We start from the raw sequence: 26771 nt of genomic DNA, 5'->3' as shown, positions 1-26771 counted from the left end.
AACAGATTTGTGTAAAAATGACCCAAAATTGACTCTTTAGGAGGATCAGCCAGGGCTTGTTTCCCATCATGGGTGGTGCACCTGTAATTCCCAACAAAAATGCTGCATACTGGATTTGAATCAGTGCTTTTTAATCCATAAAAGGTGAGAGTCCATGTACAAATTAAAAAAAAAAAAGGCAAAAAAACAAAACAAAAAACCAAAAACCCAAAACAAGCCCGACATAAAACCCTGGAATTAGGGAAATGACCCCAATCCCACAAAACTCAACCCCTTTGCCAACGCTGGGGTTGGGTGATGCGGGCGGAAGGCGACGGCTGCTCCTAAATCAATCCCTCTTCCAGCTCGGAGACGTCCATGTGGCATCCCACGTTTTTAGGGTGGTGGGAAGATGCTGCTGGGATGTTTTAAGGGCAAGGTGGCCTTTTCTGAGACCCCACCCCCTCGTTCCCTTCCCGCTCCCACGCCGAGCAGCCGGGAAGATGACGTGGGGAGCTCGGCTGCTACAGATGGCCCCGCGCTGCAAGGCGGATCCGGAACCTGGTGTGGTGATGCCTCAGGATATGGAGAGGCCTCTTGGACAACAGCAGAGATTAGAACCCCTCCTTGAGCTCATAAAATCCCAGGATGGGTTGGCTTGGATGGGATCTTAAAGCCCATCCTGTTCTAGCCCATGCCATAGGACAACTTCCACCACCCCAGGTTGTTCCAACCCCGTCCAACCTGGCTTTTTTTCCTGGAAGTTTTCCTTCAATAGAATCAGGGTTAAGGGCTTGGAAAATGGACAAGGAGCCACTAGAAGAAGTCACAATCCCAGGGGACACTGTGGCCACAAGATCCCATTGCTCCTTTAAACCATCCCTAAAAATTCCTTGAAAAGTACAAAAATACAATTTCATCTGTCCCAAGGGGAATTTCTACCTCCCAAGATCATTCAAGCACTGAAGACCAGACAGCTCCTCAGCCCTCAGAAAAAACAGCAGGCAGAAACAGGATGGAGGACATTTTGCCAATCTGTTTTGTGGATTCAGAGTTTCCCAGTGTTTCCAGGACAATTACCAAGATGCCTGGATCCATCAGGCCAGCCTAGGAATGCTGACAGCGGTGTTAGGGAATTAGCAACATGTGCAAGATCCAACAGTAGCACAAATTTAGGAGTTTAATAATCTGGAGGAGATATCTTCCTGGAATTTTAATCTCCTCCCAGGAAAAATAAACCCCCCTCAAGGCTCTTAGCTATTAATCTCCTCACAGAATATTTAGGGCAATCCACGTCTCCTGATTAAAAAAGCCAGACAACAACTGCACGTTAAGTCCTTCTCTTTTCTTCCAAAGAATCTGGCTGGGCAGCTGGGCTGGATTTTCTGAGTCAAGGTGGGAGTTCATTCCCCCCCAAAAAAACCACCCCAGAAGCACTAAAAATGATCAAACCATCCTGCTTTGTGGGGATAGCCCCACCTGGGAGATGAGGCCTGGGTTGGACCCGGTGATGGGATCACCACAAGTTATCAATGCCTGTGCTGTCCCCTCTCCCAAAAAATGGGAGTCTGGGAGGATTCATCTGAAGGATTCAACTCCTCCAGTAGCTCTTGGAGAGCAGCTCCATCTTGTACCTCGCAGAGAAAGCCCAGGAGATGCTACAGAAGGTGACACTTTTGCTTTAATGGCTGGGGCTGGCTTTGGCCAAGCAGAAGACACAAACCGGGCCCTGCTTTAGCACAGCTTCCCCCAACCCCCTTGAAAACAAAAAAAAAAATCATCCCAAAATTAACAATAAACCCGAGTTTCCCCCAGACTGAGGGGATCGTTGGACACAGGAGCTGGGAGGTTGGAGGTGCCTCGCTCACCTCTCGGCGCGGATCCGACCAGCGGCGCATTCCCGGGTCTGGGAGTCCTCACAGCCCAGCCAGGCTTGGGAAGCCTCCCGGGCAGGCAGCCAGTCCTGGAGCTCAGGGGACACCACGGAGCACGGTCAGTACATGGCCTCGTTGTCCCCCACGGCGGTGAAGGGGACACCGCTGTAGGTGCTCTTCTTGCTCCTCTTGCTCTTCTTGCTCCACACCAGCAGCGTGCTGGCGCTCTTGCTGTTCATCAGGCTCTTCCTGCTGTTCTCCTTGTTGCTCTTCAGCATCCCAGATCCCGAGGACATCACTGCTGCCTTCCTGTCCATCTGCTTGGGAAAGGTGGAGAGAGGAGTGAAGCCAGGGCAGCACCCAGAGAGCTCCAAGGAAGGAATCCCTGCGGGATGTGACTTACGGCTTTGGGACAATCCGAGCCCTGCAGGGTGATGACTCCAATGTCCACCCCCTCCTTCCCGGAGCTCTTCAGGAGCTGGACAACCTCGGCGTGCTTGGACCACTTGCAGTCCTTGCCATTCACTGAGATGATGTAGTCCCCCTCCTTCAGCCCAGCTTCCTGCAGGGATTCAGGGAAAACGTCCAAGAGAATCTTGGAATGGTTTGGAAAGGACCTTCAAGATCATCCAGTCCCACCACGGACTTCCTATCATCCCAGGTAGCTTCATGGACACTTCCAGGGATGGAGTAGCCGCAGCTTCTCTGGGCAACATCTGCTAGGGCCTCACCACCCTCACATCCAAGAATTTCTTCCCAATACTCATATAACCCTGCCCTCTGGCAGTGGGAAGCCATTTCTTCTCATCCTGGCACTCCATCCTTTGTCCCAAGCCCCTTTCCAGCTCTCCTGGATCCCTTTGGACACTGGAAGGGGCTCCAAGCTCTCCCTGGAACCTTCCCTTCTCCAGGCTGAGGAGACGACACAACTCTGCTCCAGATATCGACCATATCCGGTCCATATCCCAGTCTTTGGGGAGATCTGAGTTTTCCAAAGAGGAATGAGATCCTGCTGCTAAGGAGAGTGTTGTTCCAGAGATGCTGGGATTTGGATGGATGGGTTGGGAGTGGAGCAGAGAGACCCTTAGGGAATCTCACCAGGATTCTCCAGCATCTTCTCATGGAAAACAAAGCTACCCCTGTTTTTTGGATGTGCCATCCATTTCCAGCCACTGTCACATCCCAACACGAGGGACAAAGGAGCTGGATGGGCTTCCAGCAGTTAAAAACAGCAAAATTCCATGTTTTCTCCTTAGCTATCTCCTAAAAATTAATCATTTCATGACGCCCACCTGCAAACCCCAGGCTGAGCTCCAGCAGGGATGAGTCTCCTCCTGAACCGTTTTAAGACCTAAAAAACACCTGGAATCCCTCCAGGCAGCTCCCTTGTGGCATTCCCATGGGAATAGCAAGAAATTGGGGTACTCACAGCAGCGCAGCCCCCCGGGATGACCCCGGCAATGAGGACGGGGGAGTCTCCTCGGAGCGTGAACCCAAAGCCGTTCTCTCCTCTCATCAGGTGGACTCTCCGAGCTGGATACCACTTGTTCTTGGCTGAGAACACGGACAGGGGGCCCTGGGATGAGGCAGAAACATGGAATGCATCTTTTCAGCTCCCTGGAACTGTGCACCCTTGTAAAATCCCAATTCCAGGGATGGGGAGGGGGCAGCAGAAGAAATCCTGTCTTGCAGGGAAAATAGTTCCTTCATCCAGGAAGAAATGATGGGGGCTGAGGCTGTCTGGATCTGGGGGATGCCACCAGGGGTTGGTCCAGGAGCAGGGTGGTGGGACAGGTCCCCAGTTCATGGTCACTTTTCCCCAGTTCTTTCCAATTTCCTCCTCTTTTTCTGCTTTTCCATTCTTACAGGAGCAGGATATTCCTGCCTGCCCTGGGGCTGAGATGCACAAACTCTCCCTGGGGTACTCAGGGGATGACCCCACCACAGATCCCACCACTGTCCTGAATCCCAGGACCCTAAAAACCTAAAGAGAGCATGGATAAAGTTCCAGTGGGATTTTCCTGGTGCCTGCTGCCACCAAAACCCTTCTTCCCAAGGATCTCTTGGGAAAAGCCCACCCAAAATTCCCGTGCCAGAGGAGCTTTGTGACCCATTTGTGTCACAGACACAGATCCCAGCCCTCCTCCTGCTGCTCCTCCTTGCAAAATTGCTGGAGACAGGGAGAAGAGGCTGCAGGAGGAAGGAATCCAGGCAAGCAGAGCATGCAGGGGAGGAGGAGGAGACGGCTGCTCCCTCGGGATATTCCCGTTCCTGGAGCTGTACGTACCAGCCTGTGGAAGAGGTCGGTCACCTTCACCTGGGAGAAGTTGGGGGATTTGATTTCGGGTTTCTGGTGCGTTTTGGCTGATGGGAGGGAGAGAAAAGCACAGACAGGGGGTGACCTCAGGCAGCTGGGGACGCTGCTGCCATCCCAAAGAGGGACAGCATGATCCCATAAGAGCCAGGACCTCAAATCCTGGAATAGTTCAGATTGGAACTCAGAGATCATCCAGGCCAACCCCCCTCCACAGCACAATTCCCCATGGAGTCCTTCCCACCCACAAACCCCCTCCCCACCCTCAATCCCAAAAACCCCCACTCACGATGGATGTCCGGAGCCTCTCCCGTCTCAAAGAAATCCTCCTCGTGGTCAATCTCGGAATATTTGCTCAGGGAGCGTTTGTGGGCAAAGGACAGGACCTCCTGCAGGATATCCATCTTCCTTAGGATCTTGCACAATCCATGGATCCTCATGGCCTCCTCGTGCTTCATGATGGCTTTTTTGAGGTGAGCTTTGCCTGCGAGGGAGCAGAGGGAGCTCAGCCCGACGGAGCGGCAGCTCCGGCGCCGTTTCCCGCTCGGCTGCCCACGGATTTCAGGAGCGGTGCCACCACCCTGCTGTGATTCAGGGACAGCCCAGTCACGTTCCCAGCCCTAAATGGGGTCGGTCCCAGCCCGATGGAGGGCTGGGAAGGGACCTTGAAGGGTGACCTACTTCGCTCCCCTGACGGCAGAGCTGGCAGATGTTCCTGAAAAACCACCCCCGACGTCCCTCCTCACGCTTAACCTCAATCTCCTGAGCAAATTAACTTCTCTCCCTCGCCTCAGATCCCTCGGGAATGGGAACACGGAGAACAAGCCAGCCCTGTCCTCCTTGGGAAGGTGCAACACATCCCTGTTTTCTAGGCTAAGCCTTTTCCTTGTCCTGCAGGTCCTGCCCTCCACCCTCTGCTCTTTGCTCCTCTCCACTTGCCTTCAGCGTGTTCCCACCCTCGGGAAATGGAAGTGGTCGGGAAAGAGGAGCTGAAATTCCACTGACCCACGGATATCAACGCAAAGCATCTCCTCCGTGGGAAACTGCAACCAAGGCAGCCGTATCCAAGGCTAAACTCCCAGAAAAGCTCTCTCCGTGTGTGTCTCATGGAAACACGTGTGCCTGTGGCATTTCACGTTCAGGACACACGGTGGCAACAGAATCCAGGGAGATGAGGGCTGCTCCAGACTCGCGGAATCCACAGCCAGAGGAACTTAAATACCGAGGGAATGTTTTGGGGTTGGATGGAAAACAGAGAGGAGATTCCCCCCACTGAGAATTTTTATAAAATCTATAAATTGTGAAATGATGAAATTACGAGATCTAATTTATGAAATTGTGAAATCTATAAATTGTGAAATAATGTGTAATTATAATAATAGAATCATGGAATGGTTTGGGTTGGAATAGAACATAAAGCTCATCTCATTCCAACCCCCGTTCCATAGGGAGGGACATTCCCTCATCTCCCTTCCACCATTTCAGGTTGCTCCAAGCTCTTTGTGGCCTGATCTTGGACCCCTCCAGGGATGGAGATCCACAACCTCTCTGAGTTTTTCCCTTCCTGTAAACCAAATCCAAGCTGAGCTTGGTGGCTGCACATGTATTTTTTACCAGGAAGGTTGAACAGAGCCTGTTTTCCCCAGGAAAATCAGGCAGAGCTGGAAAAGCTGATGCAAACCACATCTGAGGGTGTTGGGGTGCTGTCACCATAAACCACTTGGATTTTGGGGTTTATTTGAAGGTTTCCAGTGAAAACCTGGCTGAGCATCCTGAAGGATTTTGCTGAGGCCAAACTCATTCCTGTTGGGATCAGCCTCCTTCCACACGTGTGCAAGGAGGGAAAAGAGCTCCTGGAGGAGGCAACACCCCAAATTCTGAGTGCTGAGTTTGCTTTTGGTGCAGCCTTGTTGAGGAGGGGCTGCCAAAACACGACTTCAGCTGAATAAGCAGCGTCTGTTCTTTCCCTGGAGCTGAAATCCCGCATGGGAAGAAGTTCTTGTCTCCCAAGAATTCGCTGCAGCTGAAAAAGCCACCCCCTGAGCATCTGCTGTGTCTTGTTTTCCAGCCAAGTCAGCCCAAACCAAGGAGCTTCCAGGATCTCTGTGTCCCTGTGGATTTCTCTGTAGTGTTGGGTGATGTTACCTGGTTTGGAATACCTGGAATTTTTCCTGTCAGAGCTGGACAGGTTGGGACAAGCACCACGAGTTGGTCCTCACACCCTCGTGGGGACTGTGATGATTTCCTACTTCCCAGGAGAAGAAATCTCCTGAGCAATTCCTCTTTGCATGGAGAGATCCCCCTAAAACCTCATCATTTGTGGGAATCAGGATGGGATCCAGAAATTCGTGCTCACCCAGCTTCCTCCTCTCCTCGGGATCCTGCAGCAGGACACGCAGTGATGGCCCCTCTGGCATGGTGACATGGAATTGCAAGAAAGCCTTCTCCTGCTCCAGCAGCTCGGCGTCCGAGGGAGCTGTGGGAAGGAAATGGATGGGGATGGGATTAGGGAGAGGTCAGGGCCACCCAGCCCCTGGTGGCAGTGGGGACAAGGAGGTCACATCCATATTCAGGTGGCCCTGGCAGCACCTTCCTGTCTTTCAACCACAGCCTGCAAGGAATCGGGGATGGGCCTTGGGATGATTCCAGTCAGGGATGCACCAGGATCTGAAGTTAAGGGCAGGATTTGTCCTGAACACGGCTTTTTTAAATCCTCTTTCCTGCCTTCCTTTGCTCCAGTGTGGAAGCAGGACTGGGAATAGAGAGCTCTGGGAGGTCGCTGACAGGGAGACAAATGAGACAACAAAATCAGGGAATCATGGAATGGTTTGGGTTGGAAAAGCTCTTAAAGATCATCTAATTCCAACCCCTTTCCATAGGGAGGGACACTTCCACTTGGCTGCAAGTCCCAGCCATCCTGGTCCCGGATAATTCCAGGGATGGGGCAGCCACAGCTTCTCTGGGAATTCCAGTCCAGGGCCTCACCACCCTCCCAGAGAAGAATTCCTCCCCAGTATCCCCATCTATCCCTGCCCTCTGGCAGTGGGAAGCCATTCCCTGTGTCCTGGCACTCCATCCCTTGTCCCAAATCCCTCTCCATCTCTCTAGGAGCTCCTTGAAGCATTGTAAGGGGCTTTAAAGTCTCCCTGGAGCCTTTTCTCTATCTCGCAGTGCAACCAAGGAGGTCATTCCATGGAAAACCAGAGATGGATGCAATTTTCCCAGGCTCTCCAAACCCCACACTTTAAATCCCACTTTTTAAACCCATTTTCCAGCCCAAATTGTTCCTAACCCTCTTTGGCTCACTTAGAGGCACAGCAGCCTCTTTCCCTGGACACAGACTGGGATAAGAAACAACCCAAAATATTCCTGGGAGTTTTGTTGCTCCAAACAGAGGATCTCAAAGCCTGGTGGACACAGGGATCCAGAGGGTTGGGAACTGGCAGCTCCAGGGCTGGCTCTCCCTGTGCCAGCTCCTGCCATGTCAGCATCCCTGAGGGACGAAACTGCAGCGTAAGGAATTTATTCCCAGCTGGTTATGGAAGCAGAAGATTTGTTATTCTGACAAGGGAGAGGTGGGAGCAGGAACATGAGATCCCAACAGCAGGCAAAAAAAAATCCTAAATTAGGCATCTCCTGCAGATTTCTGCTTCCCACAGTGCCTAAGGACAACAAAAATTTTAGGGGGAAGGTTCGCCCTGCCCCTTGGTACCCCATGGAATCCCATCTCCATCATCATCCTCTCCTGTTTGGATCTTTAAGCCCTTCCAGCTCCACATTATCCCCCCTCTCTCCCATCTCCTTGCTCAGCCCAGCTTCTGCAACGCCCACATGGCACAAAGGAAGATTTTGGGCAGGCTCTGGAGTGGGGGAGGGTGTGAGGACAGTCTGGCAGCCGCTGGTCACAGCGCTGGTTTTGGCAGCCAGCCCTCAAAAATCTTCCCAGCCACCCACCAGGTGTCACCAAAGGCCACCAGGAACATCTGCTGCCCACCCCCGGATCCTCTGCTCCATCCCAAAATTGCTCCCAGGGTGTTGGAGGTGGCAGAGATGGGGATCAAGGGTCACATCTTGAAGTCACGCTCCAAGTGACTCCATGGAACCACGTGTACCTTGCTGCCACCACCCTGAGGTTCCCAGGACGTCCATCCATGAGGCTGGAAGTTAAATCCAAGGTATTTTTGGATTTATTTTTGGATTTTTGAAGCCCTCAGCTGGTCCAACACAAGATGACCCAAAGCAGGTAGGTGACTTCTCATTCCCCACCCAGCCCCAAAGGGGACAGCAGGTGACATTCCTCCAGCAGCTTTTTCTTCCCCTTCTTAAGGACTTTTCCCTGTGGAAACCAGGAGTATGGAAAAATCTGCCTTGGGGATGAATTGCTGAGTCCACAAAGAAGATCCTCAGCTCAGAGCATTCTAAAAACTTTGGTGTTATACCCATAACATCTTTTTTTCTGGGAAACCCTCCTCAAAGCCCAGGAATAAAGTGGAATTAGTAGCTGGATGAGCAGGAAGCTCCCTCCAGGCTGGACACTCACCGGGGCAGTCACAGAGGGCGATGGCAGCGAAATAATGGGAGAGGGCTTTGAAATGCTCCGACTTGACTTGGACCATGGTGGTCCAGGAGAAGGGAACGTAGTCCTTGACGTGGGGCTGGCTCATGGTCTGGTGCACCAGGGAATAAACATCTTCCACCTGGGAAGAGGAGAGGGAGAAGAGATGGGATGCAGGTTGTACTCTCTGGGAAGGTCCTGCCAACCACAAAATCCCACCAAATCTCCTCCCTCCTAAAGTCCTCACCCTTGCTGCCTCCTGAGCCAGCTGCAGGCGGGCCAGGAAGTCGTTCTGGGCACGCAGCAAGGTCATCTTCTCAAAGACACACTCCTGGACCTGGGCCACCATCAGCCTCACCAGCATGGTCAGGGAGGCTGCGCTCATGTCCAGGCTGGGAGCGTTGGAGAAGTTTTCCTTCAAGTAGTTAAAGGCACCTGGAGGAAGAAAAAAGCTCCTGGAAGTGAGCTTGTGAGGGAGAGAATCAAACTTTGGGATCGGGCAGGTTTCCCTCCAAGAACAGGTTCCCCTCACCATCAGTGGTGGGTAAGAAGATCTAAGGTCCCACCCTTGCCATCTAAACCACAAGGATGGTTTAGATTCAATTCCTTATCCAAAGCCCTGAGTGATCCCAGTTCCAGGCTCTGTTTTTTCTACAGGGAGATGGATCAGCATCTCTCCTCTCCACAACTGGGACACCCTTTTGCACGCCATCCTTTTTGGCTGTTGGACCATCCCAACTCCTCTTCCCAACCCACACAACCAACGTGGAGCCACCTCACGCTCCATCTGTGACCCCTTGGGAGCACCTCTTCTACAACTGCTCCCACCCCTTCCTGAGCTTCTGTGGATCATTCCCACCTTTGGGAAGAGGAGGAAGAGGGGAAGGCACTCACCAGCTGCCTGCTGGAAGGCATCAATGGCCTGGTTGAGGCCGGGCAGGGAGGCGCGGTCCTGCCGCGCTCCAATCTGGGTGTGCAGCGCTCCCAGGTTGAAGAGGACACTTCCCTTCTCGAAGGCCAGAGCCCTCTGGTGGGATGGGACCCCCGTCAGGGAGTCGTACCTGGAGAAGGGAAGAGCCAACAGCTGCCCATCCCCTGGTCATGGTCCCCCATGCAGCCAAGCAGAAGTGTCCCTCCCCGTGGAAAGGGTTGGAATTGGACGGTCTTGCAGGTCCCGTCCAACCCAAACCATTCCATGATTCCCTGTCTCGTTTGTCTCCCTGTCAGTGACCTCCAGGTGGGGAAATCCCAGGGCTCTTCATTCCCAGTCCTGCTTCCACACTGGAGCAAAGGAAGGCAGGAAAGGGGATTAAAAAAGCTGTGTTCAGGACAAATCCTGTCCTTAACTTCAGATCCTGGTGCATCCCTGAGCCCATCCCTGATTCCTGTCCCTGTCATGCTCCACACAAAGTGTCCTCGCCCATGGAAAGGGTTGGACCTGGATGATCTTGTAGGCCCTTTCCAACCTAAACCACTCCATGATTCCCATGGATGCAGGAGGAGCCTGAAGGGTTTTCAGTGCTCAGGTGGGCTTGCAGACATCATTCCCATCATGGTACATCCCATGGGATTTGTGTTTCCCTTTCCCACCCCAAATTAACCCACCCAAGGCAACAGCAAATCCAGATCCTGGTGCCCACCAGCTCTGGCAGAGATTCCATAATGGAAATTTGGATCCTGACTCCCTCGCCACCCGGGTGGGACAGGGAAAGCTGCACCCACCAGTGGAAGAAGACGCCCAGGGTTTTGGAGGGAGGGAAGAACCGGCTGTCAAGGAAGTAGAGCTGGTTGTAATATTCCATCAGGAGCTCCAATCCGGCCTCGTTGCGGCTCGGGGTGCGCATGGCCTGCGGGAACGGGAGAGGAGACAGGGATGGGAAAAGAGGGACAGAGGGACAGGACACAGGGAATGGCTTCCCATTGCCAGAGGGCAGGGATAGCTCAGATATTGGGAAGGAATTCTTCCCTGTGAAGGTGGTGATTCCATTCCATTCCTGGCATGGAATTCCCAGAGAGGCTGCGGCTGCCCCATCCCTGGAAGTGCCCAAGGCTGGGTTGGATGGGGCTTGGAGCAGCCTGGGATAGTAGAAGGTGTCCCTGCCCATGGAAAGGGTTGGAATTGGATGATCTTTAGGAGCCTTTTAAACCCAAACTATTCCATGATTCTGAGTTTCATCCAAGGGGAAAGTCTGGGTGCTGGGACACTCAAATGTGGAAGCAGCAGCCTGGGAGTTGTGCTGGAAAAATTAATGGAAATTCTGATTTTATAAATCCTAGGGAATAAACAGGATTTTTTCCCCTCCTTTCCCAGACTGCTTTAAACTCCCTCTTCTCCAAGCCTATCCAGAGAGAGAGAAGTTGTTCAGCCTTGCCAGGTGTGAATTAACATCCATAAATAATGATTGTACTATAAATTTTATTGCTGCTCATTTGTAGGTCAGCAGGGCACTGAGGATAGGGAAAAATGAACAATTCCTGAATAATCTGTAATGTTTTGGAACCTATAAACCAAGTCCAATAATATTATGGAACCTATAAACCAATCCAAGAACCTTTAAACATTCCCAAGTGGGAATGCTGCAGCCTGAAACGCAAGGACAAATATGGAATTTGAAGAAAGGATGAGGGGATCCCCCAAAGGAAATGTGGCATCTCCAAGGAATGATCCCGGACAAGGCAAACTTTGGAAGCCAAGGGACACCAACCTGTCGCAGCTCCATGAATTCCTTGATTTCCTTTTCATATAGGACACCCTCCTCTCCATAGTGCTCACTGATGAAATCCTGGATTGGGAAACAAAAGAAAATCTTGATTTTTATTATTTAAAGGGATATTTCTGGCAATTTTGTGCAAGAACTTTTCACTTCTGCCCACAAGAAAACCTCCACTAAGTAATAATCTCCTCCCTTTCCTGCTCTCCAGCATCTCCAGACCTTCATCTCCTACTTTTCCATGTTTTAAGTCCAGTTCTTTACCATGCATTTATTTTTTTGGCAGCTTTCCCAAATGGGAAAATGAATTTCAGCCGCTTCAGCAACGATCCATGAAACCCCAAAGCTCACCTTGAGTGGTACCAGCAAATCCAGCTCCTTGGTCTCCTTGAGTCCCAGAGGGATCATGGGAACGCTGATGGATTCACTGCAAGAAGACAAGAACCTGTTTGGTGGTTGGATTAAAAATCTTGGATGGATCCTGTGGGTTGGAGATTAAAAGGAAGCAGCTCCTTGCCCTGGGCTGGTGCTGCTCCTATTAAGAGACTCCACATCGAAAAATGCTCTTCCCAAAAAGATTTGGGAATGGCAGCACAGGAGAAGAAGTGCTGAAAAAAAAACCCAAAATCATCTTATTGTTCCAGCTCCTGATTTTCAGAGGAATCCTGGATGTTGGGTGGGCAAGGCAGGATCAAGCCCTCACCAACACAACAGCTCCCTCTCATTATCCCCCCAGATTGCTGGTAACTCATTAATCAACCATTAACTGGGGAAGAAAACAAGCAAAGGAAGTTATGAAAACCAGGAGAGCAAGGCAGGGAATTAGCACCCACATTTTCCTTGGAACAAACAGCTCTAGGAGCTATAATTAGTGCAGAAAGCCATTACTGCTCATTTCCTAACGAGAATTCCACTGGAATCCAATGTCTGGAATAAACAAAGGGGTGTTTGTTTGGCCTGGGCAGGGTTTGGGGTTGTTGTTGCTGCTCCTGATTTCTTTTCAAACCAGGGCAAGCAAGTGGCAAATTGGGAAAACTGAGCAGCCTTGATAGGGAATGTGCCTGGAAAAGCACGTGGATGGACACAGAAATGTGGAATTGTGGAACTGGGGAATGGGTTGGGTTGGAAGGGGCTTTAAAGATCATCCATTCTCACCCACTGCCATGGATAGGGACAACTTCCACAGGATCAGGCTGCTCCAAGCCCCATCCAACCTGGCCTTGGACATTCCAGGGATCAGGCAGCCACAGCTTCTCTGGGAATTCCATTCCAGGGCCTCACCACCCTCACAGCCAAGATTTCCTTCCCAATATCCCATCTAATCTCACCCTATTCCAGTTTAAAGCCATTCCCTGTGTCCTGTCCCTCCATCCCTTGTCCCAAGTCCCTCTCCAGCTCTCCCGGAGCACCTTCAGGCACTGGAAGGGGCTCTGAGGTCTCCCTGGATCCTTCCCTTCTCCAGGCTGGACATTTCCAGCTCTCCCAGCCTGGCTCCAGAGCAGAGGGGCTCCAGCCCTTGGAGCATCTCCGTGGCCTCCTCTGGACCTGCTCCTGCTGTTGGAGCCCAGAGCTGGATGCAGAATTCCAGGTGAGGTCTCACCAGAGCAGGGCAGAGGAGCAGAATCCCCATTTTCCACCCTGTGGGATGAGCCTGGGACAGGGGGAATTTTTGGGATGTGAGCACATGTGGATGAGGCATTTCCAGCCTTTCATCCATCAACACTCCCAAATCCTCCTCCTAAGGGCTGCTCTCCTTCCCTTCACCCCCCAGCCTGGATTTGCGCTCGGAATTGCCCCATCTCAGGTGCAGGATGTTGCACTTGGCTTTGTTGAACCTAATGAGGCTCATGTGGAGCTTATCCAGGTTCCTCTGGATCCCATCCCATCCCATCTCTCAGCCACATCACCCACACAACACCTCACGCTGCCATCCAACACCGTCCACCTCAGGAAGGGAAAAGGAGGAAAAGAATCCCAGCATGCCAGAATTGTTTGGGCTGGAAAAGATCTACAAGATCATTGAGTCCCACCTGTGACTGATCCCACCCAGCCCAGAGCACTGAGTGCCACATCCAGTCATTCCTTGGCCACTTCCAGGCATGGTGATTCCCATCACCAAAATATCCTGTTGGGAAGAGCTCTGGTGGGATTGTCAGGAAAGGGGATCAGTACAAGGGAAGATGGTTCTTTCTTCCCTATTCCTCCTGCTTTGGGACATCAGTGTCCAAAGGATGCTCCATCTATCCCAAAACACCCCAGTATCCCCTAGGAAAAGCTGATTTTTCTCTCCTTGCAGCTCTAGAAGGGAATCAGGATGAAAATTTTCCAGGAATTCTGGCCCATGCCCAAATCCTCCCCTAACCTCCAGCCACCACCTTGTTGTCCCTGACCATGGAAAGTTTGGGTTGGAAGGGAACCTCTGAAGGTCATCCCAACCCTTGGCCATGGGACAGGGTGGACAAGCAGGGTGGACAAGGTGAGACCAGCCTTGCTCTCAGAAAAATTCCATAATAGCAGGAAAATGAAATCCCAAGGGAACAGGCTGCTCTTCCCAGACCCACCTCTCATTCTGATACACATCCATGCTGCTGTTGAGCTCTTCCAGCTCCTCCTTCAGGAGCTGAAGGTTGGAGTTGACGTAGCTCAGCTCCAGAGCCACCGTTTCCTTCACCTTGTGGTTGCTGGTGGCCCTGCAAGAAACCAATGGATCAAATTTCCCTCTTTTTATCCATTCATTTATTTTTTCCACTTCAAACTCAGTTACCCAGCAGGGCAATCCATGTCGAGCCCAACCCTCCCACAGGATTTTGCCTCTGGTTCTCCAGGTGATGCTGGAAAAGTTTGGATGGGACCTTTGAGGATCATCCCATTCCATCCCCTGCCATGGGACACCTTCCACTATCCCAGGATGCTCCAAGTCCCATCCAACCTGGCCTGGACACTTCCAGGGATGGAGCAGCCACAGCTCCTCTGGGAATTCCATTCCAGGGCCTCACCACCCTCACAGCAAAGATTTCCTTCCCAATATTCCACCTATCCCTGCCCTCTGGCACTGGGAAGCCATTCCCTGTGTCCTGTCCCTCCATCCCTTGTCCCAAGTCCCTCTCCAGCTCTCCTGGAGCCCCTTCAGACATTGGAAAGGGCTCTGAGGTCTTCCTGGATCCTTCCCTTCTCCAGGATGGACATTCCCAGCTCTCCCAGATTTTCAGGATTAGGGAAGTAAGTCCAAACATCCAGGTAGAGTCTGAGCCCAGGGAAAATCCATTGCAGTGCAGCATCCAGGCATTCCTGCTCCAGAGCTCCCCTTGCCCATTCCCACTTCACCTCCAGTGCAGTTCCAGCTTGGGCTGTGACCAGTCCAGGTGCTCCCCCATCCCAAATAAATGATGGGACTTGAGGAGAAAAAACTCATTTTTGGGTGCAAAGAATCCTTGTGGAAAAGAAAGGATTTGCGAGCTTCTGCCCTCCCTGCCCGGCTCCCAGCAGGAGCTGTAAACACCAGGGATTGATTCCAGCTGTTCCCAGCAGGACAAGCTCCCAGGCTGATTATTCCCTGCTTATCTCCTGCAGAGGAAAGCAGGCAGAGATAACCCAGAGCTGAAAGGGGCTCTGGCTGCTGAACCACGCTGGGATCCAGGGAAAACAACACATGGACAAGCTCTGCTCCACCAGGAAATGGCTTCCCTCCTGCTTTGCCAGAGTATTGCCTTTGCCATGGATTTTTTATGGATTAAATCCTTCTGGGCCCTGCCCTGCCCTGGTTCAGGGCAGCAGAAGGAGCTGCAGGGTTTTCCTTTGAAAATCTGGTGGTTCAGAGCCTCCTCCTGCCTCTCCTTTGCCAGGATTTTTTGATTGTAAACAAATGAAACCAAACCACAGCACATCCAAAGATCCCCATGGCTCTTCCATTGAAAAATCCTTCAGCATTCCTGCAATTCACCCTATGTTTCCATATAAACCAGTATTTAATTCACATAAACCAAGACTTAATTCCTATTTATCTCCCCCACATCCCAACACCTCCAGGACACTGTCAGTCTGATTTTCATCCCATATGGATTAAGGAGAGTTTTCCCTCCTTGTTCCCAGCTGCCAACAATTTTTTTTATTTTGCCCCTGATTATTTCCCAGGTGTCTTAGCACAGTTTGAGAAGGATCTGCCCATGATTTTGTCAGGAATCTGTTAAAAGGTTTTCCTGGGGTACTTGCAAGTGCCACACACAGCAAATAATCCTGGAATGCTTTGGGTTGGAAGAGACCTTCAAAATAATGAAATTCCATTCCTCTGCCACAAGCAGGGACACCTTCCATTATCCCAGGTTGCTCCAAGCCCTGGCCAACCTGGCCTTGGACACTTGCAGGGATGGAGCAGCCACAGCTTCTCTGGAAATTCCATTCCAGGGCCTCACCAACCTCACAAGGAAGAATTCTTTCCCAATATCCCATATAATCTCACCCTGTTCCCCAGTTTAAAGCCATTCCCTGTGTCCTGTCCCTCCATCCCTTCTCCCAAATCCCTCTCCAGCTCTCCAGAACTCTCCTTTTCCTGCTGCCCACCCTGTGGGATGAGCCCAGGACACTGGGAATTTCTGGGATTTATTTTGTGATTTATTTTTCTTTAGTTCCAAAACCTGGGCATTTTTATCTCCCCCGTTCCTCCACTCCATCCCAGTGTTTGAACAGGAAGGAAAAGGTTTCCTCTGGCTCTTCACATTTATTTACCCAGCAAACAAATCCACTGAGCAAATACCGCATGGAATTTTTTTCACAACACCCCATTCCTGCCAACTTTTCCAGGAAAAAACATGGAAAGGCTGAACAGGATTGTTTTTACCAAGCATCAGGCCAGTTTGTTTTTAAATTTAAAGGCAAAATCCCAGCAAATTCAGCTCCAAACTGCTCCAGGCTGGACAACCCACAGTTTTTTCCACCAGCACCAGGCTAAAGATCCAAAGGAATTTTATCCATGCACCACAAATCTTTAATTTCGAAGCAATAACCTTTAGACTTGCAACATAATCCCCCCCCCCCTCCTCCTCATCCTTGAATTTCAAGCTTGATTATTCCTTTTTCCAAAATTTCGTAAGCTCAGAGCACCGGAATGCCGAGAAATCGACTTTAATACTCAGCTGGATTTGTGGGAGGGCGGGAGGGAGGGAAAGTGGCTGCTCCGAAGGACACCCAGAGTGCTGAGCCAGCACAGAAAGAGCCCCCTCAGTGCATTTCCCTGATAATTAAGATGTGTTTTGCATCCCGTTTTTCCTCACTCCCACTTGCCACAGCTCCGGTTCCAACCCGAACCAGGCTGATTTCTGCTGAGCCAGCACATTTCCCTCTGTTGTTTGTTTGGTTTTGGTTTTTTTTTTAATATAACACAGGAGAGGCAGAAGTTGGGTGGTTCTGTGGCTTTTTTTCTTTAATTAAATGAGGCACAGCAGTGTGGATGGAGCAGTGGGATCTCCTCCCCCAGGAAAATACCAATTTTTTTTATGGCTTAACCATTATCCCCTTCTTCCAGGAACACTCCATTGATGTTAAATCACTCCAGTTCCAAAGTGGAAAGTTAATTTTATTTTATTTTATTTGGGATAAAAACAATCAACAAGTTAGTAAAATATTCCCAAAAGATTCTATTTTAAGGCAGATTCATGGGATTTTTAATACTAATGACCTGTCCAGCCTGGAATGTGCTCCAAATATTAAGGAAAAACGAAATAAACACAAAAGATGCTAAAAAAAGTTGTCCTTGGGATAAAATCCCTGTGGATGTGGCACTTGGGGACAGATGGTGGCCTTGGCAGTGCTGGGGGAATGGTTGGACTCAATCCTGATGGGATTTTCTGAGCTATTTATGATTCTAAGGCTGGATTTCACGGAATGGTTTGGGGTGGATCTTCAGAAACCTCCAGTTCCACCCCCTGCCTTAGGCATGGACTTCTCCCTATCCCAGGTCTGTCCAAGCCCCATCCAAGCTGGCCTGGACACTTCCAGGGACGGGGCAGCCACAGATTCTCTGGGAATTCCATTCCAGGGCCTCACCACCCTCCCAGGGAAGAATTCCTTCTCAAATCCCATCCATCCCTGCCCTCTGGCAGTGGGAAGCCATTCCCTGTGTCCTGTCCCTCCATTCCATGTCCAGATTCCCTCTCCAGCTCTCCTGGAGCCCCTTCAGACATAGGAAAGGGCTCTGAGGTCTCCCTGGATCCTTTTCTTCTCCAGACTGGACATTCCCAGTTCCCATCCTGGTTCTAAAGCAGAAGGGCTCCAACCTTTGGAACATCTGGACTCACTCCAGCAGCTCCATATCCCTTGGATCCATGTCCTGGGTTTTCAAACCAGAGCTCTGCATTCCAAGCCCAATCTCAGCCACAAATTCATTCCCATTATCCCATCTGCTCCCATCCTGATTTTTAACAATCTTCCACCAGCTGAATCTTGGATATCAAGACTCTATTCCTGCCTCCAACCAAATTCCAGAGCCAGGGGGATGCCAAGGGGGTCAGGACTCACCGGAAGAGGTTTTCTGCTCCCGCTCTCATCCTCATTTCCTTGTTGATCTGTTGGTTGATCCGGGCCCGGCGGTGCTGGAGTTTGCTGCGCTGGGTCTGGGCAAAGGGGTCACAGCCCTGCTGAGAAACAAGGGCAGGTTCTCATCCCAAATCCACATTTTGGGATTCAAAGAAGTCCCATCAATTCTGTAAATTGAGCACTTTCAGAGCCCAGAGTCACGGAATGCTTTAGGTTGGAAGGGAGTTTAAAGATCAGGGAATTTCATCCCTTATCATGGACACCTTCCACGGGACCAGGTTGCTCCAACCTCACCTTGGGCACTTCCAGGGATGAGGCAGCCAAATTTTCTCTAGGAATTCCATTTCAGTGACACACCACCCTCACAAGGAAGAATTCCTTCCCAACATCCCATCTAATCTCACTCTATTCCAGTTTAAAGCCATTCCCTGTGTCCTGTCCCTCCATCTCTTATCCCAAGTCCCTCTCCAGCTCTCCTGGAGCCCCTTCAGGCAATGGAATGAGCTCTGAGGTCTCCCTGGAGCCTTCCCTTCTCCAGGCTGGACATTCCCAGCACTCCCAGCCTGGCTCCAGCCCTTGGAGCATCTCTGTGGCCTCCTCTGGAATTGCTCCAGCAGCTCCACATCCCTCTGCAGTTGGAACCCAGAGCTGGATGAAGAATTCCAGGTGGGGTTTCCGCACCTGAGCAGGGCAGAGGGGCAGAATTCCCATTTTCCTGCTGCCCATGCTGTGGGATGAGCCTGGGACAGGGGGAATTTCTGGGATGTGAGCACACGTGGCCAGGTCACATTGAGTTTCTCACCCCCCAGACCATCCCCTGCCCCTGGAATAACCCTTTTATTCCCTAATCCCACGTGTTGGCAGCAGGGATTTCTTTCCCTGAGCTCTTCCCAAACTCAGCCCTGAACAAGAATTCCACATTCCATTCCCAGGCTCTGGACATGAGCCAAGACCCAGGGGGGCTGGAGATGAGCTCAAAGCGACCCCCAGAGCTCAGGAGGAGACGTGATCCCAAGGCCATCTCCAGGATGTGGAGCACAGGGAGTTCAGGGGGACGCAGGAACGAGGGGCTCACGGCGCTAAATTGATTCCATCCTTTCCGCGGCTCCGGCTCGGAATTTCTGCAGACGGGGAAAACACGCTGGATTCCCGACTTCAGGAAACAGCAGCCACCTGATTTCCCTCTGGCTCACAGGGTTATTATGGGATGCCTCAGGGAATGGGGCCTCTCCAAATCCAGGGCTATTAAAGCTCTGCCCAAGTGGGGATGGCTCCCATTGAAGATTCAGAGGGATGAGCCTCTGGAAGATCCCTGGATAAAAAAAATCCCTGGTTGGGAAGGCACAAAGCTGGGAAGTTTAAGAGTATGGAAAGTTCTGAGCCTGAAAATCACAGGAAGATCCCAAAATCAGGGAATGGTTTGGGTTGAAAGACACTTTTAGGATCATCTCATTCCAACCTGGCACAGGTTTCCCAGAGAAGCTGTGGATTCCCCTGGAAGTGTTCCAGGCCAGGCTGGATGGGGCTTGGAGCAATCTGGGATAGTGGGAGGTGTCCCTGCCCATGGAATGAGAGGATCTTTAATGCCCCTTCCATCATAAACCATTTCATAATTCCATGAAACGCCTGATCACCTCTCCAATGGGACCTGACAAGGAGGAAATAGAAAATTTTTGCATTTCCATGGACTTCAGCTTCCTTAAAATTAATTCCTCGTATTTGAAGTCCACCGAGCGCTGCTTCCTTTGGAAAAGGGTCTGGGATTAACAGTGGGATTTTCATTTAAGGGAAAGATTGGATCTTCTAATTGGTCCCTTGGAGACTGAGGAATCAGAGACACTCCAGCTGGTCCATAAATCTGTGGGATTAATGCTTTACAGTGATCCATGAATTTGATGGAAAGGAACAAGCTGTAAGCATAAGACCCCAATTATTCTGGAAAAGCAGTGGGATTTGAGGAAAACACCCCAACACCTCCATAAATATTGGGTCTGAGATACTCAGGAACACACAGAGGAAAGTTTGATCCAGAATTGTAATTTCTGGATTTGTCCTGGGGGGAATCCATCCATCTTGTTGGATCCCTAGGGGGGAAAAAAAAAATCTAGGAACCAGAGGAAAAAAGGGGAAAGGATCAGGAAATCAAGACAAGATGTAAAGAGAAGGTGCTCATTAAAATTTCAAGGTTTAATTTCAAATTTCAAGATGAAATCTCAGAGCACGACAGAACCAGAGACAAACATATGCAAATATATGCAAATGAGACAGTTCCAGGTTCCCTCTCTGGGCCTCCAGAGCCACAGAAATCCATGCAAAGCTCTGGAGGTGGGAAGTTTCTCTTCTCCATGTCTTCCTGCAAATTCCAGCACCCTGGAGTCCTTTCCACCTCTGGCAAAGATTTATTTAGAAGCAGCAAGAGGATTTTAGGGAATTTTTGTGAGGAAAAGGACCAAAAACCACCTGGAGACACAGGGAAGAGGCCTGGGAAGTGCAGGTGGGACGATGGAAAAGGCACAAGTAGAAGGATTATCCAAACCCAAAATAAAGATTTTTGCCTGGAGGGAAAGCAGGAAGGTAATGAAGGAAAGAAAGGAGTGGGATGCAGAAGACATTGGGATGGCTCCCCAAGATATTCCAAGAGGGGTTAAAAACCTCTTCCCTGCAGGAGCCATGAAAAGATTTAGCAAATTGATTTGACTTCTCCTGCTGGGAAGCACTAAAGCTGTTTGCAGAGCTCAGGGTTTTTTTTTCCTGGCTTCTCCATCAGATTTAATGGGATGAGTTCTCAATCCCTATCCAGGCTCCTAAGCCAGCAGCAAAAAGGTGCTGGAAAACCAGAAGCCCCTGATATAAACGCAAAGCCTTGTGAGGTTAAGTCAGGAATTCAAGGATTTTTTGTCATCTCCACACATTTTGTTTTCCTCTACATTTATGAGGCTGGAAAGGTGCAGGAATGTGAGATTGCTGCACATCTTCCCTCAAAAGGCTCTTCCTCGATCCCCAGAAATCATCCCTGGCTTGCACGGATCAATAGAAACATCATTCCATGAGGAACAACCCAGCTCCATCTGCAGGAGCTCCTGGAGCATCACAGGACTGTTGTAATTCCACAAATCTTGGAGCAAGGAGGAAATTTGGCTCCAGGAAAGCATAAAAGGCCATCTTTAAATCCAAATATAAATGAGGAAAATAAGGAGTCAAGCAAAGAGTGTTCCACCTTCCAACAGCTCAAAGGATCCCAAAGCTTTTCCTGTCAGAGCTCCAATGAAAACTAAAAACCAGAGAATGAATTTCCAGGGATTTAAACATGACTTACAAAAAGGGAAAAAAAAAATCCCACCAAAATTCCACTGTTGGGTTCCAAAAGGGATTTTCCTCACTGAATTCTTTGCTCAAGCTCTCAAGGTCACCCCTGTAAGGTCAGAAGAAAGAGAGGCTCTTTTATCCAGGCTTTGGGGTGTATCCTGGGGACACCTGGAAAAGGGAATTTGGGGAGTTTAAGAAGGGGCTCTGGAGATACTCAGACTTTTCCCTCCTGGTTTTAAAGGAAGAATGAGTACAGAACTCTTCCATAAATTGTGGAGGAGCCATGGAACAGCAGCTTTTGTTGGTACACAGGGAATGATGGATCAGAAATCCATGAAAATGAGCGAGGCGTGGCCAGCCCTGACGTTTATCGCATGTGACAAAGCAGGATTAGGGACAAACATTGGACTCTGTGATCCCAACAGAGTCCATTCCAACCCATATCTAATGATTTTATTGGAATAAGGCTCTTTAGGCCCAGAAAAATCAGGGGAAATCCCTCACATGGAAGCGACAATGGAACCAAAAATCCTCATCCAGCCTCTCCACATGAGGCAAAAAAAGATTCCCTCAGACCCTTTCCAGAGGGAATCAAGCTCCCCTGTGAGGGAGGGCAAAGATTCTCCAGCCTTATCTTTGCAGGGAATGTCTGGAATGACTCAAGGGCTTTTGTCACTTCCAGCCACCTCTCCCAGTTCCAGAGGGCCCATCCAGGGTGGCAATTTGGAGTCCTTAGGGAACGTTTACTCAGCGTGGACTTTGAACTTCCCACCGGCAGGAGATGAAGCCTTGGGTGACTCCTGGGTGACAGCCACACCCTGAGCGTGATTTGTGACCTCAGTGACAAAGACAAGGCACCAGAGACAAACTGAATCACCTGCAGGAAGATGTGGAAGCCAGTAATTCCACGGCAAAGGGATTGTTTCTGCTCCTTTGTAGCTGGAAGCAACAGAGGAGAAATGAAATGGAAGGATATTAAGTGAAATGTGGGAAGGGAAAAGGGGATCCTTGGAAGTCCTGCTAAAATTTCAAGGAATGGAGAAATGGAGACCCAGTTCCTGAAGATCAGGAATGTGTTGGTGAAATCCAGGCACAAATCCCTCCAGAGAAATGAGGAAGGGGGTGGTAACTGGGAGTTATACCTCCAGCAGGAATTGCAGGAAAAATCTCCTGAAGAAATGAAACTTGAAAGTGAAGGATATTAAGTAAAATGTGGGCAGGGGAAATGGGATCCTTAGAAGTCCTGTTAAAATTTCAAGGAATAGAGAAATGGAGATGAAGACCCAGTTCCTGAAGATCAGGAACGTGTTGGTGAAATCCAGCACAGATCTCTCTACAGGAAGGGGTCGGTAACTGGGAGTTACAGCCCCAGCAGGAATTGCAGGAAAAATCTTCTGAAGAAATGAAACTGAAGGATATTAAGTAAAATGTGGGATGGGAAAATGGGATCCTTGGAAATACTGTTAAAGTTTCAAGAAATAGAGAAATGGAGATGAAGACTCAGTTCCTGAGGAACTGGCAGAGATCAGGAATGTGCTGGTAAAATCCAGGCATGGATCTCTCCAGAGAAACGAGGAAAGGGTTGGTAATTCCCACCAGGAATTTCAACAAAATCTCCTGGAGATACCAGGAGAACCTGGCTGGATCCCAGAAGCTCCTCCACAGCTCAGCTGTCCAAGACTGGACCAAGCTGGGCCATGTCCAAGGCCAGTTTTGGCCACAAAGGAGTCGCCAGCAGGATTCCTCCCAATTAGGGAGGCTGGGGAATGCCCAGAGAGAAACTGAGGAAGTTTAATTTGAGCAGAGACTCGAGACATCCATAATGTGGGAAGAGGAGTCATCAGCTGGTGCTGAGCTCAGCTCCAGGAGACACCTTCCTGTTCCCAAGGACAGGGAATGAAGGAGAGCAGGACTCCAGCCAGTCTGGATCACTGTTGTGGGTGTGAGCAAACACGTAGAGGCACTTTCCTGACAGGAAAAAGGATATTGAAGGGATGATGGAAAGGTTTGGGTTGGAAGAGACCTGCAAAATCATGGAATTCCACCCCCCTGCCACAGGCAGGGACACCTTCCACTATCCCAAGGTTGCTCCAAGCCCCTTCCAACCTGGCCTTGGATATTCCAGGGATGGGGTAACCACAGCTTCTCTGGAAATTCCATTCCATAGCCTCAACACCCTCAGAGGAAAGAATTCCTTCCCAAAATCCCATCTAATCTCACCCTATTCCAGTTCAAAGCCATTCCCTGTGTCCTGTCCCTCCACCCTTTGTCCCAAGTCCCTCTCCAGCTCTCCTGGAGCCCCTTTAGGCTCTGAGGTCTCCCTGGATCCTTCCCTTCTCCAGGCTGGACATTCCCAGCTCTCCCAGCCTGGCTCCAGCCCTTGGAGCATCTCTGTGAACTCCTCTGGAATAACTCCATCAGCTCCAGGTCCTTCTGCTGTTGGGGAGCCCAAAGCTGGACCCCAATCCACGATCCCAACCCCATCCTCTGGGCCCATGGTCTGTGGCTCCAACCTCAACCCCATAAATTTCTCCCACTGAACACCTACATCCCACTCCAAAAAAAAAAAAAAAATAAATCAGGGATTTATTTCCCTGCCCTCTCAGCAGCACCAGCACTTCCTCACACAGATTTTTTTCCTCCAAACAGGAAGCTCCCAAGTGCACAGATGATTCCAGGCTGGAATAGGATAACTCTGAGCACCTGTTTTAATTCTACAACCACACTGATCTTTAAAGGATTTCCACAGAGTCACAGCTGTCAGCTGGAATTTTTATTCCTCTTTGGAATCCACAAGTTTTTGAGTCAGGCCAGCACAGCAGAAGTGGCCAAGTGACCCTGCTTTAGCCACATTATCCCGTGGGACAGAGAGGAAAACAAAAGCCAGGGAAGCATTCCACACACAAAAACAGGCTTGGAAATCCTCCTTTTTTTTTTTTTTTTTTTTTTTTCCCAGGGTTATCCAGAATTTCTTTCCTTTTTTTTTTCCCAGCCAGAAGCATTTAAGAAATTAATATGAGCTGTTATAAGACAAGCAGGAAGTGACAACAAGTGGGTTTTTACTCCCTGAAAATCCATTTAGATAGGAAATTCCCTGCCATGGAATTAATCTCATGGAGCACCCTGGCTCCGAGCTGCATTTCTGTGGGAGACAGGAGCAGCTAAAACCTCTAAAACCTTTTATTGCGAATATGGTTACATCACAGAGCCTTTGAACAAATGAGGGGAGGATTAAGGTTTTAAATTTCCCAAGTGGCCTCACTGGTGGTTCATGCAGTCAGCAAGAGGAAGGAAAAAAAAATAAACCCAGGGTGGGAATAAAAAATCTGGGGGATTGGGGGTTTTTAAACAGCACAAACTGCAGTTAAAAATTGAATTTTCGGAGAGTGAAAGTGCTCTAAGGAGGTGGAGGAAGCAGAGAGTCAGGGCAAGGTGCCAGCAGGAAACAGGTGGATTAAGTCTTCACTCCTAGGACACAAAACTTGGCAAAAAAAAACCCCAATAAGGATTAAAAATCACTTTTTCAGCAGCATTCAGGATCCCCTGCAAGACAGAAAATATGGATCCACGCTCCTGATGTTGTCAGGGTGATAAAAACAGCAGGAAAAGACTGTATTGATAATTTCTTTTACATAACAATAACAAAAATAAAGTAATACAGCCCATCAGGTGTTCTGCTGCTTTAATTAAAAAATAATCATATTATGACAGAGGCTGCTGATGGCCCTGCCCAGTTCTCCCTCCAAAGCTTGGCAATATTTTCCATGTTTTTCTTTGTGCTCCAGACCCAAAGAGAACAAATTGGGGAAAAAATTCCCAAATCCCTCCTGTTAATCTTCCCCCACAAGCAGCACCTGCTCCTTAGACAAGGCCCCGAGTTAAACCCCGACCTGGTTTAAGGTTGCAACCTCTTGAGCTGCAGCCCAGGCTCAAGTGACTCCAGATCAGATTGATCCAGGGGGGAAAAAAAAAAAAAAAAAAAAAAAAAAAATCCCTTCCAGAGCTTGGCTGAGTTCCCCTTTCTTGGTTATTTGGGATTTTCTTTTTTAAGGGTGTTTTAAGGTTTGGGACTTTTTGCAAGAAGAGCTCCGATTATGGAGTGAACTCGCTGCTGGTTTATCCTGTTGGACCTCAGGGGGCAAAACTAATGGGAAAAACACTTAAATAGGTTTAAAAATTAATGTTTTCCACATTTTCTTGCTCCCTAAATCCTCCCTGACCCCAAGAAATCAGGGGCTGGTGGCAGCCTGAGGACAATTGCCACTGATTCCATCCCAAATGTTGGTCATTGAACAACAACCCCAGAAGAGCAATCAGCCCCATCTCTCCTGCACATCCTGACTTTCCCAGGGAACACCTGCCTGGATCAGCTTCCCAGGGGCAAGAAAGAGGAAAAGAACCCCAAAATCTCAGGGAATGAGGTGAAAAGCAGGTGCTGGGAAGCTTGGGGATGCAGCCAGCAGAAAAGATGGGATTCAGGAGCAGAGTTTTAGGGATGAGGTGCTGGGAGGGAGTTGCTTAGGGCTGTTTATGGGGCAGCAACAGCATTTCCAGCCCTGGCAGGGGTTGGACATCCCTGTGCCCCCATCCGTGGGCACAGCCATCCCTAGGGATGGGACAGGGATATGGGGCCATCCTCACCTTGCGCGTGCTGCCGCTCTTCGGGCCGTGCAGGAGGACAAGGCCACCGTCCCTGTCCCCATCCGGGCTCTCCTCCTCGGGGGGCATCATCTCCAGGGATGCGACATCCACAGGCTGGGAATGGGGGGCTGGAGCTGGGGGGCTCCTGCTTGAGCTCACAGGGGGGTCTGGGGGCTCGGTGACCCCACCGGGGTCCAGATCCCAGCCCTGTCCTATCTAGGGGCTTAAACCCCTCCTAAGCCCTGCTCTGTTCTCTTGCAAAACCCCCTGCACTCAACATCTGGCCAGATGTGAGCCCACAGCTTCCCTCCGAGCAGAAATAGTTCAGGGAGAAGAGGGGACACAAACCCCCTTTGCAAAGCTACCCAAGGTAGGGGGATGTTAAATCCCACCAGACCCTAAATGGGGGAAGTTTAAAACTCCCCCAAAACCCGCTTGGATAAGGAGGATAAGGGAGTTATCCTGGATAACTGGATAAGGGAAAGAGAGAGTTTAACCCCCCCAAACTCCCCTAAATAGGGGGGTGTTTAAACTCTTACAAACTCCCCGTAAAATAGTTATTCTAAATGGAACTGGGAAGGGTTTAAACGGAGACCCGGAATGAGAAGGGAGCCAAACCCTCTTAAAACCCCTTTACAGGGCTGCCCCAAATGGGGGCGAACCCTCACAAACTCCCTTTTAGAACTATCCTAAATAGGGGGGGAGGGAAGTTTAAACCCTCCCAAAACTCCGTTTTAGAACTACCCTAAACACACCGAGTTCAAACCCACCTTACACAGCGATCCCAGACGGGGCGAGGGGTTAAACCCCTTTTCCCCTCACAGCGTAAATACCCCCAAAATCCCCCTCCCAAAGATGCCCCA

General features: G+C 50.1%; 1 protein-coding gene across 3 annotated transcripts; it reads right to left on the bottom strand.

Annotated features, from left to right (window-relative positions):
* Positions 1-995: 995 nt before the first annotated feature.
* On the bottom strand, positions 996-26771 carry RHPN1 (rhophilin Rho GTPase binding protein 1). Of its 3 annotated transcripts, none has more exons than XM_063175140.1 (15): positions 25909-26771; positions 17944-18062; positions 13995-14123; positions 11785-11860; positions 11428-11505; positions 10445-10569; positions 9617-9783; positions 8970-9157; positions 8708-8864; positions 6524-6643; positions 4457-4651; positions 4141-4217; positions 3283-3429; positions 2257-2415; positions 996-2170 (listed from the first exon to the last, which is right to left on the bottom strand). In XM_063175140.1, the coding sequence occupies exons 1-15, from the start codon at positions 25996-25998 to the stop codon at positions 1973-1975; spliced, it is 2025 nt and encodes a 674-aa protein (XP_063031210.1). In that variant the 5' UTR covers positions 25999-26771; the 3' UTR covers positions 996-1972. The 3 variants fall into 3 exon arrangements, with proteins under 3 accessions (XP_063031210.1, XP_063031218.1, XP_063031226.1); XM_063175148.1 differs by having other exon boundaries at positions 17944-18059; positions 25909-26770; XM_063175156.1 differs by lacking the exon at positions 25909-26771 and adding an exon at positions 19037-19242 and having other exon boundaries at positions 17944-18059.

This window comes from Melospiza melodia, chromosome 1 (genome assembly GCF_035770615.1).
Source record: "Melospiza melodia melodia isolate bMelMel2 chromosome 1, bMelMel2.pri, whole genome shotgun sequence".
NCBI lineage: Eukaryota > Metazoa > Chordata > Aves > Passeriformes > Passerellidae > Melospiza > Melospiza melodia.
Note: the sequence above shows the minus strand (reverse complement) of the source record. Positions and strands in the feature narration are given on the sequence as shown.

What these genes read in the sequence shown, in the direction of transcription:
- RHPN1 (XM_063175140.1), bottom strand. Translation starts at nt 25,998, where the DNA reads ATGATGCCCCCCGAGGAGGAGAGCCCGGATGGGGACAGGGACGGTGGC. An exon ending in ATTTGCTGGTACCACTCAAG is followed by an intron (nt 11,506 to 11,784) that starts GTGAGCTTTGGG and finishes TTCCCAATCCAG; the next exon opens with GATTTCATCAGTGAGCACTA. An exon ending in CTGGGCGTCTTCTTCCACTG is followed by an intron (nt 9,784 to 10,444) that starts GTGGGTGCAGCT and finishes TCCCTTCTCCAG; the next exon opens with GTACGACTCCCTGACGGGGG.